General features: G+C 37.0%; 1 protein-coding gene across 13 annotated transcripts in view; it reads left to right on the top strand.

Annotated features, from left to right (window-relative positions):
- Positions 1-16,112, top strand: part of OXR1 (oxidation resistance 1) — a 446,019-nt gene that overhangs the window by 412,703 nt on the left and 17,204 nt on the right. Inside the window, exon 1 of one of the 13 annotated variants that reach the window (XM_010863477.1) lies at positions 6,371-7,851. The exons of 11 other annotated variants lie outside the window; for them this stretch is intronic. In XM_010863477.1, coding sequence (XP_010861779.1) covers positions 7,786-7,851 — 66 coding nt within the window. In that variant the 5' untranslated portion in view covers positions 6,371-7,785. Of the gene's footprint in view, positions 1-6,370; positions 7,852-16,112 lie in introns of those variants that run through there. One more of the 13 variants, XM_010863478.1, reaches the window with a different exon arrangement.

Here is a 16,112-nt window from a genome sequence, read left to right as displayed (position 1 = left end):
CAAAAGAAATTCAGTAAATCTGAAACTTTTGTAAATCAAAAACATTAAAAACATGAGTTACACAAATTGTCTTGTGTAATATTTCCATATTGATTATTTTTAGACTTCTTTATTGAGGTATGATTGATATACAAAAAACTGTTCATATTTAATATATACAACTTGAGTTTGGAGACAAATATACATCCATGCAAAATTCAGGCTTAAATTGAAGAAAGTAGGGAAAACAACTAGACCTTTCAGGTATGACCTAAAGCAGATCACATAACAATTACACAGTGAGGGTGACAAGTAGATTCAAAGGATTAAATCTGCTAGACAGAGTGCCTGAAAAACTATAAATGGAGATTCATAACATTGTACAGAAGGCAGCCGAAACCATCCCTAAGGGAAAGAAATGCAAGAAGGAATAGTGGTTTTCTGAGGAGGCATTATAAATAGCTGAGAAAAGAAGAGAAGTGAAAGGAAAAGGATAAAGGGAAAGATATCTGAATACAGGGTTCCAGAGAATAGCAGGAAGAGAGAAGACAGCCTTAAGTGAACAATGCAAAGAAATAGAGGAAAACAATAGAATGGGAAAGACTAGAGAATCTATTCAAGAAAATTGGAAATACCAAGGGAACATTTCATGCAAAGATGGCCATAATAAAGGACAGAAACAGCAAGAATCTAACAGAAGCAGAAAAGATGATGAAGAGATGGCAAGGAAACACAGAACTATACAAAAAGGTCTTTATGACCTTGATAACCATGATGGTGTGGTCACTCACCTAGATCCAGACTTCTAGAGTATGAAGTCAAGTGGGTGTTATGAAGCATTACTATGAACAAAGCTAGTGGAGGTGATAGAATTCCAGCTGAACTATTTCAAGTCTTAAAAGATGAAGCTGTTAAAGTGCTGTACTCATTATGCCAGCAGATTTGGAAAACTCAGCAGTGGCCACAAGCCTGGAAAAGGTCTGTTCATTCCAATCCCAAAGAAAGGCATCACCAAAGAATATTCAAATTACTGTACAATTGGACTCTTTTAACATGCCAGCAAGATTATGCTCAAAATCTTTCAAGCTAGACTTCAACAGTACATAAACAGAACTTCCAGTCGTACAAGCTGGATTTAGAAAAGGCAAACGAACCAGAGCAAATTGCCAACATCTGTTGGATCATGAGAAAAGCATCTACTGCTTCATTGACTACACCAAAGCCTTTGACTTGTGGATCACAGCAAACTGGAAAATTCTTAAAGAGATGGGAATACCAGGCCACCTTACCTGCCTCCTGAGAAACCTGTACGCAGATTAAGAAAAGTCAGAGTGAAAGTGGCTCAGTTATGTCTGACTCTTTGGGACCCCATGGACTACACAGTCCATGGAATTCTCTAGGCCAGAATACTGGAGTGGGTAGCCTTTCCCTTCCCCAGGGGATCTTCCCAACCCAGGGATTGAACCCAAATCTCCCACATTGCAGGCGAATTCTTTACCAGCTGCGCCACAAGGGAAGCCCAAGAATACTGGAGTGGTAGCCTATCCCTTCTCCAGTGGATTTTCCTGACCCAGGAATTGAACCGGGGTCTCCTGCAATGCAGGCAGATTCTTTATGAACTGAGCTATGAGGAAAGCCCTAAGCAGCATTTAGAACCAGACATAGAACAACTAATTAGTTCAAAATTGGAAAAGGAGTATGTATATAGCCACCCTGCTTGTGTCACTTATATGCAGAGTACAGCATGCGAAATGCTGGACTGGATGAAGCACAAGCTGGAATCAAGATTTCTAGGAAAAATATGAATAACCTCAGATAGGCAGATGACATCACCCTTATGGCAGAAAGCAAGGAGGAACTAAAGAGCCTCTTGATCAAGGTGAAAGAGGAGAGTGAAAAGCTGACTTAAAACTCAAAATTCAAAAAACTAAGATCATTATCCAGTCCTATCACTTACTGCAAATAGATGGGGGAAAAGTGAAAACAGTTAACAGATTTTATTTTCTTGGACTCCAAAATCACGGTGGACAGTGATTACAGCCACAAAATTAAGACACTTGCTCCTTGGAAAAAACGTTATGACAAACCTAGACAGCATATTAAAAAGCAGAGATATCACTTTGCCAACAAAGGTCTGTCTGGTCATAGCTCTATAGTTTTTCCAGTATTCATGTGTGGATGTGAGAGTTAGACCGTAAAGAAGGCTGAGCCTGGAAGAATTGATGCTTTTGAACTGTGGTGCTGAGGAAGACTCTTGAGAGTCCCTTGGACTACAAGGAGATCAAACCAGTCAATGCTACAGGAAGTCAGTCCTGAATATTCATTGGAAGGACTGATGCTGAAGCTGAAACTCCAGTACTTTGGCCACCTGATGCAAAGAACAGACTCATTGGAAAAGACCCTGATGCTGGGTAAGATGGAGGGCAAGAGAAGGAAGTGACAGAGCACTAGATGGTTGGATGGCATCCCCCATTCAGTGGACATGAGTTTGAGCAAACTCCAGAAGATGGTGAAGGACGGGGAAGCCTGGCATGCTGCAGTTCATGGGGTTGCAAAGAGTCGGACACGACTGAACAACTGAACAACAAATACACCCATGTAGGCATCACCACAACCTTTACCATAAACATTGGCCATCTCCAGAAGTTTCTCATCTCTTATTATTTTGTAATAACACAACATAAAATTAACCTTCTTAGCAAATTTTGAAGTATATGTTTAGTACTGTGCTGTAGAGTAGGTCTCTGGTTCTAGGCTATTAAATGTTTTCATATTAGCTTTTAGCATGCAAGAGTAATTATGGTCTGTTTTAACTATTACTAATATTAGCTGTGGATGTTAACTATCTCTGGAAAGTTTTGAACAGTGCTTTGCTTTCTTTATTAATATTCGTCCTCAGCTGGTAGCCAAAAGCTGTAGGCTGTAAAATTTCCATTAAAAATCCAAAATGTTACTTAATTTATATTGTGAGAAGGGATGAATAATGAATGACTGTTTTATGATTTTTAAAATTAAAATATGTTTTTTAAAAGTGCTTCATTTTTATAGTCTGTCATTTTACTTTTGTAATGCTAAATTGATATCTCCTTCAAGCTCTGGGGTATCTAGCAAAATTTAAATGACCTGGCATTACGTTTTCTGAGTAATATGAAAAAAGAAGGGATAGAAAGGAGATTTACTGAGCTCATTTTATGTATGCTAGGTAGGTATTACATTCATTAATTAGGAAGCATTTGGCTTCAAGAAATAAAAAATCACACTTAAAATAGCTTAGACCGGTTGGTTTTTCTTTTTTAATTGAGGTGTAAATGACATATAACTTATTAGTGTCAGGTGTATCACATTATGACTTCACATTTGCACATATTATGAAATGGTCACCACAGTAAATCTAGTTAATACATACTTAAAATTTTGTGATAAAATATTTTTAAAATCTACTCTCTTCAGTTCAGTTCAGTTACTCAGTCGTGTCCGACTCTTTGTGACCCCATGAACCACAGCATGCCAGGCCTCCCTGTCCATCACCAACTCCCGGAGTCCACCCAAACCCATGTCCATTGAGTTGGTGATGCCATCCAACCATCTCAGCCTCTGTCATCCCCCTCTCCTCCTGCCCTCCATCTTTCCCAGCATCAGGGTCTTTTCAAATGAGTCAGCTCTCCGCATCAGGTGGCCAAAATATTGGAGTTTCAGCTTCATCATTCCTTCCAAAGAACACCCAGGACTGATATCCTTTAGAATGGACTGGTTGGATCTCCTTGCAGTCCAAGGGACTCTCAAGAGTCTTCTCCAACACCACAGTTCAAAAGCATCAGTTCTTCAGCACTCAGCCTTCTTTATAGTCCAACTCACATCCATACATGACTACTGGAAAAACCATAGCCTTGACTAGACGGATCTTTGTAGACAAAGTAACATCTCTGCTTTTGAAGATGCTATCTAGGTTGGTCATAACTTTCCTTACAAGGAGTAAGCGTCTTTTAATTTCATGGCTGCAGTTACCATCTGCAGTGATTTTGGAGCACAGAAAAATAAAGTCAGCCACTGTTTCCACTGTTTCCCCATCTATTTGCCATGAAGTGATGGGACCGGATGCCATGATCTTCATTTTCTGAATGTTGAGCTTTAAGCCAACTTTTTCACTCTCCTCTTTCACTTTCATCAAGAGGCTCTTTAGTTCTTCTTTACTTTCTGCCATAAGGCTGATGTCATCTACTCTCTTAGCAACTTTCAAATATGTGTTGCAGTATTAACCATAGTCTCCATGTTGACTATACAGTTCTTATGACCTATTTATATTTTATAATTTGGCCCCCTTCATTCATTTTGCCCACCCCAGCATCCCCCCAGTGGCAACCACCAGTCTGTTCTCTTGTATCTATGAACTTCATTCTTTGTTTTAAATTCCACATATACATGAAGTCTGTGGTATTTATCTTTATTTGAATGTTTCACTTAGCTAATGAACTCAAGGTCCAGCCAATACTGTCTCAAATGATGAGGTTTCAATCTTTATTTTGGTTAAGTAGTATTCCATTGCATATGTGTACCACATTTTCTTTATCCATTCATTGATGGACACTTAGGTTGTTTCCGTATCCTTGTTGTTCAGTCACTTAAGTCTACTCTTCGGGACCCCATGACCTGCAGCATGCCAGGCGGCTCTGTCCTCCACTGTCTCCTGGAGTTTGCCCAGACTCATGTCCATTGAGTAATGGATGCCATCTCATCCTCTGCCACCCACTTCTCCTCTTGCCTTTAATCCTTCCCGTATCTTTTCCCTTATCTTAGTTATTATAAATAATGCTGCAATGATTATGGTGGTACATACATCTTTTTTAAAAATTAGTTTTCATTCTTCAGATAAATAACCAGGAGTGGAATTGCTGGATCGTATAATAGTTCTATTTTTAATTTTTTAAGAACCTCCATATACTGTTTTTCATAGTAGCTATACCAGTTTATCGATACAATCCAATCCCACCAATAGTGCACAAGGGGGGGTCTCCATTTTCTTCATATTTTCTCCTATGTTTCTTGTATCTTGTTTTTTTGATAATAGCCATTCTAACTGGTGTGACATGATAGTTCATTGTGGTTTAATTGTTTTTCAAAGTATAGTCCCCAGACCAGCAGCAGCAGTAGTATCTAGGAATTATTTAAAAAGTTAAGGAAATTCACTGGTGGTCTAGTGGTTGGGATTCTGTGCTCTCCCTGCTGAGGACCCAGGTTCAGTCCTTGGTGCTGCTGCTGCTAAGTCACTTCAGTCGTGTCTGACTCTGTGTGACAGCATAGACGGCAGCCACCAGGCTCCCCTGTCCCTGGGATTCTCCAGGCAAGAACACTGGAGTGGGTTGCCATTTCCTTCTCCAATGCATTAAAGTGAAAAGTGAAAGTTAAGTCGCTCAGTTGTGTCCGACTCTTAGCGACCCCATGGACTGCAGCCTACCAGGCTCCTCCATCCATGGGATTTTCCAGGCAAAGTACTGGAGTGGGGTGCCATTGCCTTCTCCGTCAGTCCTTGGTCGGGGAGCTAAAATCCCATAAGCTGTGGCACACCAGAAAATTAAAAAGTCCATTCTCAGGCTCCACTGCAGTCTACTTATCAGAAACTGGTTTTGGAGCCCAGTGTTCTGTTTTAACAAATGTTGCAAGTGATTCTGACATAGCTAAAATTTTGGAGCCACTGGTTTAGATCTTTAAGAGCCCATCCTGTCTCGACATGAAGCCAGTTTTCTCAGAAACATATGGCCGAAAGATACCTTAACAAAATCAAAGCTGTATTAGGAAGAAGGTGTGAGGATGTATACTAAGACAAAATAGGCTATCCTATGCATGGTGTGTGTGTATATATATGTTTTATATATATATATGTATGTATGTATGTACGTATGTATTTTAACCAGCTAGACAGCATATTAAAAAGCAGAGATGTTACTTTGCCAGCGAAGGTCCGTCTAGTCAAAACTATGGTTTTTCCAGTAGTCATGTATGAATATGGTAGTTGGACTATAAAGAAAGCTGAGCGCCGAAGAATTGATGCTTTTGAACAGTGGTGTTGGAGAACACTCTTGAGAGTCCCTTGGACTGCAAGGAGATCCAACCAGTCCATCCTGAAAGAAATCAGTCCTGAATATTCATTGGAAGGACTGATGCTGAAGCTGCAACTCCAGTACTTTGGCCACCTGATGGGAAGAACTGACTCATTTGAAAAGACCCTGATGCTGGGAAAGATTGAAGGTGGGAGGAGAAGGGGACAACAGAGGATGAGATGGTTGGATGGCATTACCGACTCAATGGACGTGAGGTCAAGTAAACTCTGGGAGTTGGTGATGGACAGTGAGGCTTGGCGTGCTGTGGTCCATGGGGTCACAAAGAGACACTACTGAGGGACTGAACTGAACTGATGCATGGTGTGTGTGTGTGTGTATATATATTTAAAAATCTCATTTAAACCACGTTTTGGTGTGCATATTTTTAGTTATAGAAATTCTGACTGGAAGTAATGATAGGTTTTCAAAATAGCATCCCACTACCACCAAATTATTTAATGTTTGTTTTATGTGTGAGGCAGTGCAGGGATGGGAGTTGGTGACCACAGTTCACTGTATATGTAAGAGGACTCTGTATTGTACAGATGGTGTAGAGATGGTTATAGTGTGTCTATGAGGGGTTGTGGGAGAGAGATCTTAGGGTAAGTGTGATGTAGAGCTGGTTGGGAAGATACAGGTGTGGCTGGTGTGAGTGGCAGGGTGGATGTTCATCAGAGGTGTACTGTGTCCTATGCATGCACATCCTGGAATGTGGAGAAAGATGTGTGGGTGTGGGTATGGTACAGTGCGTATACTAGAAAAGTGGTTGTGTATGTGTGAAGGGCGGCCTTGTGTGCACAGCTTTGTGTGTACACACAGCAAGGTAAAGGGGGAAGAACAGGTTTAATTTAAAATGGAAGAAATATTCAGTGTATCATTATGATACATTCAGTGTATTATTTACCTCTAGCTAAAAGTCAGGTAATTTAGATATTTTTTGTTTATAGTCATAATAATAATCTTAAAAATTGAGTTACATTCAGGATACCCCTTGTTAGTGAAGTATATACCTAGGCATAATAGATAATAATTACTTTTTCAAGAAACTAAGTGTTAGGAAACGCAGTTTAAAAATGGGCTGTGTAATACTCGGAGGAATTTTCAGGTCACACTGAATATTTGTATAAGATTTATTTGTAGTAGATTGGCTTCGTTTTTATAGTCACTCTGAAAGTTTGAAGGGTCCTCAAAGGATATTTTAATGCTTAAAAATACATAAAAGATGAAATGTTATAAGGATTCTTAGACATAAATAAGGCACAATTTTATGACTGTAGAAACAGATAATAAAATGTTAATTGAAGTCATTTGTGTACTTTGGAAGGGATTCTGGAAACTGTACTGATTACTTTTTTTATGACTGAGATATTTTTAGTGTATTTCTTAATGTACTGGTGTTTGGAAATACATGCTCTGTATCTTTAAACCTTTGAGTCCTTTCTTTGCACATTTGGGTACAGTGCAACCAAACTTAAACATGGGAAATCCTCTCTTCCCTCCCCAACTTAACAGTCTCCACTCAGGACTATCTTTGCAATGGATACTACTTAGTGATTAGCTCTCTGTCTTGTCAATCAAATCGTTGTCTCCAGCAAACTGTTTTGTCATTGTAGTAGGGCTCTTGTGCTGGAAATGGATCTTTGACAGAGGAAGAATGCTTTTTAAAACAGTTCTTAGGAGATGATGTAACTTAATTTGTCCTGGAAACGAAATGTCTCGTCTCTGGTATGGGAAAAAAGGGAAAAGGCATCAACCAATTAATCAAAAATATACTCTGGTAAATCTTAGTCAATGATTTCAATTTCTGTATTTACTAGTCTTTTTATGGTGACATTCTGCAGAATTATGCAATTTTAAATTTTAAACATAAAGAATACTTACAGAATTCAAAATTGTATGATTGTAAAAAAGTACCTTCAAGTTATTTCTGCTAATCCTAAATATCTTCAAAAGGAAATAAGTAAGGGACTATGATTTTGGTTTGTCAAAGTGTTTTGGTTTTCCTGTTTTGCATCAGCAGGAAGTTATAGAATTTTTATTACTGTCTTAATTTTCAAGTTAAGCTTTGTAGGAAAATACTCAGATTTTTGTTTTCCTTAAAAATGAGTAAATTTTTGTTTTGCTTAAAAATAAGTAGACCCTTCTTAATGAATTTCTATTTTATTGATTGGATCCCAATCCAAATACATTTATAATTTAGTGTATGAAGATTATTGTTTTAGCCATATAAGACCTTTTTTCAGCTATCCAAAAAGTTTCAAGCATTACTGCCTAATACAAAACTCTAAATAATATTCTAACAAAGAAAAATCTTATTCAACCTTACTGTTATAAGACTCCTAGGTATTTTTTGGTTTAAGTATTTATGCATTATTTGTTAGAAAATGTATAATAGTTGTTCTTTCTTTGGTAGTTTAGGATTATATCTTGCCTTATGAATGTTCATTTTATTTGTATTATAGTCGTAGGTGATTTAAATGGGACTGGATATATACTTAGACCCCAGAGTGACTTTGAAAGTTGCACCCAGCAGCTTGCCACTCTCAATTGTGTAAAAATATCAAAATGATTTCTATTAGTAGTGTTTTAATTTGGCTGAGAGTACTTTGTTAAATCTTTTTATTTTTAAGTTGACGATTTCAAGTTTTTGTTTATGAAACATCACCACAGAGGGTTTAGTCATCTGAAAATGACTGGATTTGTTAAAATTCTGATCAGATTAGCCAATTAACACAGTTTTTTTTTTTAAACCAAGAACAATGATGCTATTCATATATTTTTAATTTGCAGTTTGAATTAACACTTATCATTAGTTTGCTAATACTGTAATATAGTTCATTACAAATATAGGCAAAATGTGGATATTTTAAACTTTGTAGGTCATTATAATGTACATCACACATTTATTACAGTCACAGATTCATTTTCAACCTTATAGTAAGGTGTTACGTGATTTTGTCATGTGAGAGCATGCTTCTCATTGGTCCTTAGCTCTGCACATAATTAGAGTTTATATATAATACTTCATTTAACCTTCACAATAAGTTGCAAAGTCAGTAGTATCACTTGGCATTTTAAAGGTGAGAAAATTCATATGGACTTATTACTGAACTAAGCTGTCCTGGAGAACAGAGACAGCTCAACCCTAGCATATTCATTACCTCACTAGGATGTCTTTGAGAGTTTTATAAGATGGTACAATATAGTATAATGTGTTTTGGTGTGTAGACAAGCTCAGGTCCCCATTTTCTAACTGTTTTCCTTGCTTTGGAGTAGAAATCCCAGAAGCTGTAGGGTAGGAGAAAGGCTTAAGAAAATTTGCCATTTGCAACAACATGGATGAACCTAGAGGGTATTATGCTTAAGTGAAAGAGAAAAACAAATACTGTATGTTATCACTTGCATATGGAATCTAAAATGTAAAACAAAGTAGTTAATATGACAAAGAAGAAACCATTTTACAGATACAGAGAACAGGGAATATAGCTGATATTTTATAATAATTATAAATGGATTACAATCTATAAAAATTTTTGAATCACTGTTGTACACAGTGATTGATAAAGTCAAGCATGCTTCATCAATATGGTTCTCACTTAAGCTAACTGGACAGATTTTACTTCATTCTGTATATTTTAGAGTATATTCTACCTATTAGTCCTATTAGTTCCAAAGATGGCTTTTGCCAGTGTCTCTGTCCCCAAGGTGAACTTATTTTGCTCCCTGCCTCTACAGAACTCCAAAATCTGCAAGCAGATCTAACTCTGGCTCCTTTCAAATTACTGCTTCTGTCCCAAGTCTTTCAGAGTATGTGTGCTCTTTTAAGGCTGAAGTCTTCTTTTTCCTACAACTCTCTGGGTCTCCTGAAAGGAAACCCCACTGGTCTTCAGAGATAAACATTCTGGTGGCTCGGTTTTTCTAGCAGAGAACGCCCACGTTCGGGAACCTGGTGTGGGACTCAGACTCCTTTAGAGAGAACTTCTGCAGTTATAGTTAGCCTTCTGTTTCTGGTTCACCTACCAAAGGTATGGTCTGCACTATACTATGACTCCACCCCTCTTGCCCATTGCCCATCTTCATTATATCTTCAGTTGTTAAAGATCTTTTCTGGTAGGTTCCAGTCTGTTTCACTGATAGTTGTTCTGTGAATAATTCTGATTTTGCTGTGCTCATGTGCTCAGCGTCTTTCTACTCAGCCATCTTGCTGTCTTATTTTTAAAGGCTGTTGCAGAGTTTATTCTGATGTATAATGTAAATTTAATAATTTACTTAAAGCTGTTTATATATTTAGTATACCCATATACTCTGCCTTTTTTGTGTTTGTCAATAAATTGTAATTGACATGAAGATTTATAAGCTCATTTTATAAGGGTGTAAGCTTAATCACATTAAAGTCACAAAATATTAACTATTTTTTATATTTGTTTAATATTTAAAATATTAAACATCACTTTTCTCTGTCAATTATTCACTAGATTTTGTCATATTTCCCTTTTTTTTGCTGTTCCCTAGACCCTCATATATGCCAAGATAAATTTCTTTTTTATATTTTAGGCTTTTATGTTTGAAAACACATGATGAATTATTTATGTCTGTGTAGAAATTAGCTCACAGCTAGAATTTTAAGAAAAACAAATTTAAATGTAAAGCTCTTTCCAGTGACCTCAGCTGAAGAATGATTATAATACAGATAAAAAAATTACTTATACTAACACTATACATGTACCATGAGTTTTTTAAATTTAATCCTCGAACTGTGGAATATTGCCACTTTCACCTTCATTTTACAAAACAGAGACATAAGATAGTCATATTGCAACCAGAAGTCGGGGCTGTGGTTTGAATCCAGCCATTCTGTTCTGGCTCTAGGCTGTGCTCTCAAATTCTTTGCTGTATTTGCTCTCAAAATCGTCAGAATATAACCAGGAGAAGGGGGTTGACATTTATTTTGTACATTTATTGTATCAGTTTCTACTTTATATGTATCTTATACATACTGTTATTTATTCCTCATAAAGTGCCTAAGATCATTTTCATTCGAAAAACCAGAAATAGATTAAGTTTGATTGCTCAAGTTCACCCAGCTAATATAATCAGCCTTCCTTATCTGCCACTTCTGCCTTCTATGGTTCTACATTTACAGATTCAGCCAACCACAGATCAGCAGTATTTAGGAAAAAATTCCAGAAAGTTCCAAAAGGCAAAACTTGAATTTGCCACATGCTGGCAACTATTTCCATAGCATTTATATTGTATTTACAACTATTTACATAGCATTTACACTGTATTAAGTATTGTAAGTAATATACTGGAGAAGGAAATGGCAATCCACTGCAGTTTTCTTGCCTGGAGAACCCATGGACAGGAGAGCCTGGTGGGCTACAGTCCATGGGGTCACAACAAGTCGGACATGACTGAAGCGACATAGCATAGCACAGCACAGGTAATATATAGTTGATTTAAAGTATATGAGAGGGGTGTGCATAGATACATGCAAATACTTTGTCATTTTCTGTAATGACATCCATAGATTTTGGTTTCAGTGACAGTTTCTGGAACTGATCCCTTAGGCATATGTAGGAATGACTGTTAAAGAGAATCAAAATTACAACAGAGGAGTTTTACAGCTAAACCCAGGATTCTTTCTGCCATACTGTGTTTCCTATCTATAATACATATTCATGGGAAGTTTAACAAGTGGTTATATACGCCTTATTGTATAAACCTTCTGCTCTCTGGTTACAACGTAATTGAAAAAAGGACATATACAGATATATTCAGCGTAGAATATTTTATTTGACTTCAGTAGTTGAAAAGCATATTTATTAGTATATAAGTTGTGAGACCTAATGATAAAATGAGTCTCTTTGATCCCACTCACTCACTTACTCACTATCCAACTTAAGAACTAGAATGTTACCAATGAACCAGTATCATCCTGTGTGTTCTTTCTCTTTCTCATTTCATGTCACTTCCAGGTTGGTAGCCACCTCCCTGAATTTTGTTACCGTTTCCCTGCTTTTCTTTAATTATCAGATTTTATTTTTTGGAGCAAAGTTTACAGAAAACTTGAATGGAAAGTACAGAGAGTTCCCATATACCCCCTTTATCTCCAAACACAGTACCCCTATTATTTACATCTTGTATTAATGTGGTACATGTTATATTGTATAAACTAATATTATTATACGTCATTACTCAAAGTCTATAGTTTGCTTTGGGGTTCATTCTTTGTGTTACACATTCTATGGAATGACATGTATCTGCCATTACAGGATGATGCAGTGTAGTTTTCATTACCTTCAAAATACCTGTGCTCTGTTCATTTCTCCTTTGCTCCACCTGAAGACCAGGTAACCACTGATGTTTTTACTCTTTCTGTAGTTTTGCCTTTTCCAGAGTATCATATGGTTGGAATCAAACCATATGTAGCCTTTCGTATTAGCTTCTTTCAGTTAGTAAGATGAATTTAGGGCTCCTCCCTGTCTTTTCATGGCTTGATAGCTCATTTCTTTTTAGTGCTGACTTTTAATATTGGACTTCCCTTGTGGATCAGCTGGTAAAGAATCAGCCTGCAATGTGGGAGACCTGGGTTCTGTCCCTGGGTTGGAAAGATCCCTTGGAGAAGGGAAAGGCTACCCACTCCAGTGTTCTGGCCTGGAGAATTCCATGGACTATAGGCCATAGTATGGCAAAGAGTCGACATCACTGAGCGACTTTCACTTTAATATTCCATTGTTTTAACATACCATAGTTTGTTAATCTGTTCACCTACTGGAGAACATTTTGGTCACTTCCAAGTTTTGACACTTAAAGAAAAGATTGTTATAAACATTTGTGTTCAGATATTATGTGGACATAAATTTTCAGCTCATTTAGGTAAATACCAGGGAGTGTGATTGCTGGATTATAAAAGTGTATTTTTAGTTTTGTAAGAAACTGCGAAATGAAGTAAGCCAGAAGGACAAACACCAATACAGTATACTAACGCATATATATGGAATTTAGAAAGATGGTAACGATAACCCTGTATACGAGACAGCAAAAGAGACACTGATGTATAGAACAGGCTTATGGACTCTGTGGGAGAGGGAGAGGGTGGGAAGATTTGGGAGAATGACATTGAAGCATGTGAAATGTCATGCATGAAACGAGATGCCAGTCCAGGTTCAATGCACGATGCTGGATGCTTGGGGCTGGTGCACTGGGACGACCCAGAGGGATGGTATGGGGAGGGAGGAGGGAGGAGGGTTAAAAAAAAAAAAAGAATGGTGTGTTTAGTATGCTCTCTTTACATGCACTCATTTTGCTGGCTTGTTCATGAGAAACTCTAAATCATATGAGAAATGAATACCATGGTCTCCAGGAAAGATGTGTGTAGGAACTATAAAAACTGGAACAGAAAGAAGGTTTTCATTCTCTAACTTTATATTTATTCTTAAAATTGAAGGGAAACTAAAGCAATTATAAGTTCTTGGAGACAGTAGGTATTAGTACTATCTTATAGGAAATGATTTGTCTTTAGGGGTCCAGAAACATAAAAATATCCATGACCTTTTCCCCGTTAATTCTTCTCCTGGAAATTTACTCTCCAGAAGGACTTCAATAGGGACTTCCTTGGTGGTCCAGTGGTTATGAATCTGCCTTCCAATCAATGCAGGGGATGCAGGTTTGATCCCTGGTGGAGGAACTAAGATCCCACATGCCACACGGCCAAAAAAAAAGAAAGAAAGTTGAACTCATAAAAGCAAAGAAAAGAATGGTGTTTGCTAGGGGCTGGGGGATATATATATCTAATGTATAACACAGTGACTATAGTTGATAATGCTGCATTGTATGATTGAAATTTATTAAGAGAATAGAACTTTAGTGTTTGCACCAAAATAAATTTGTTGTTGTTGAAAAAAAAAAAAAAAAGAAAGAAACTGCGAAATGGTTTTCCAAAGTGACTGTACTGTTTTGTCCTTTACCAACAATAAATGAGAGTTCCTACTGCTCCTCATCATCGCCAGCATTTAATGTTATCAATGCTTTCATCCTGAAGACGTTTATAGTAGTATCCCATTGTTTCTTTAATTTGCGTTTCCCAGATGACATATAACAGAGCATCTTTTCAGTCTTGTCTGCTCAGATGTTTAGTTCATGTTTTTTTCTCTCATTGTTTTTAAGTTCTTCGAATATTTTGAATAACATGTATCAGATATAAATCTGGCAAAGATTTTCTCCCAGCCTGTGGATCATTTTTGTATTCTCTGGACAGTGTCCATCACAGGCCAGTTGTTTTTAGTTATAATGAAATGCAGCTTGCTTTTGGTGTTTTATCTAAAAAGGCATCCAAACGCAAGGGCACCTAGATATTTTTCTGTGTTATCTTCTAGTTATTTTATAGTTTTGCATTTTACATTTGGGTTTAAGATCCATTTTCAGTTAATTTTTGTGAAAAAGTGTGAAGACTTTGTCCAGTTTAACTTTTTTGCATGTGGATGTCCAGTCGTTGCAGCACTCTTTGGTAAAGACCATTCTTCATTGTGTTATCTTTGCTTCTTTGTCAAAAATCAGTTGACTGTACTTGCCTATATCTAGAGTCTGTATCTTCCATTCCATTGATCTGTTCTTTTATCAATATCCAGTCTTGACTATAGTAAGTCTTGAAGTTGAGTAGTGTCAGTCCTTCAGTTTTCTTCTTTTCCTTCATTATTGTGTTGGCATTGGGATCTTTATACATAAACCTTAAATAATCGGTTGCATATATCCACAGAATGACTGAATAGGATTTTAATTGGAATTGTGTTGTCTATAAACCAAGTTGGGAAGAACTGATATTTTTTCTGTACTAAAATAAATAGTATTATTTTACATTTCAGATTCCCATTACTCATTGCTGATATATAGAAAAGCAGTTGACTTTTGTGTATTAACCTTATATCCAGCTAACCTGCTACAATTGCTTATTAATTCCATTGGTTTTTGTTGATTTTTTTAGAATTGTGCTTAGAGTTTAATTCCATCCTTCCCACCTGTATACCTTTTATTTCCTTTTCTTGTGTTACTGTGTTAGCTAGGTCTTCCTAGAATATTGAGTAAGAGTTGAAAAGTATTTTAATTGTAGGACTTTTTTTTATTAGGTGTTCTTTATCAAGTTTCAGGTGTTACTCTCTATTTCTAGGTTGCTGAGAGTGTTTATAGTGCATGTGAGATTTTGACTAATGCTTTTTCTGCATCTATTTATGTGTAATGGAATATATCAGTTAATTTTCATATATTGAAATATCTTGCATATCCCTTGCATGTGTGCTGTGCTAGGTCACTTCAGTCGTGTCTGACTCTTTGCAACCCTCTGGACCATAGCCCACCAGGCTTTCTGTCCATGGGATTCTCCAGGCAAGAATACTGGAATGGGTTGCCATGTCTTCCTCCATGGGATCTTCCCAACCCAGGGATTGCACCCACAACTCTTAAGTCTTCTGCATTGGTAGGCAGGTACTTTACCACTGGTACCACCTGGGAAACCCCTATCCTTTAACATACCTGCAATTAAATCCCACTCGGTCACTGTATATAAATCTTTTTTTACATGTTATTAGATTTATTTGTTGAGGGGTTTTTGCATGTATGTTCATCAGAGATAGTGATCTGTAGTTTGTCTTTCTTGGTATGTCTTTATTTTTTTATTAGTGTAATGCTGCCCTCATCAAATGAGTTGGAAAGTATTTTCTCTGCTTTTATTTTTTGGAAGAGATTGTAGAGAATTGCTATAATTTATTCCTGAAAGGTTTGATTGAATTCAGTAGTGAATCTGTCTAGATTCATTAGAGATGCTCCAGAGCTAGAGATCATGCCACTTTGGGTTCCTTTGTAAGCACAAACTCAGCTGTGATGGGGTATGAATGTTTCCTTTGCAGAAGTCAGTATCATATTGGCCAGAATGAAAGTCTGTTAATTTTCCCTTTTTTCTATTATCCTGTCTGTCATAGCTTTCAACAAGTTTGAATAGCTTTTGATAGAGTTACCTTAATGTTTATTGGTAGCTAATTTATT

This window comes from Bison bison, unplaced genomic scaffold (genome assembly GCF_000754665.1).
Source record: "Bison bison bison isolate TAMUID 2011002044 unplaced genomic scaffold, Bison_UMD1.0 scf7180017864491, whole genome shotgun sequence".
NCBI classification, from domain to species: domain Eukaryota; kingdom Metazoa; phylum Chordata; class Mammalia; order Artiodactyla; family Bovidae; genus Bison; species Bison bison.
Note: the sequence above shows the minus strand (reverse complement) of the source record. Positions and strands in the feature narration are given on the sequence as shown.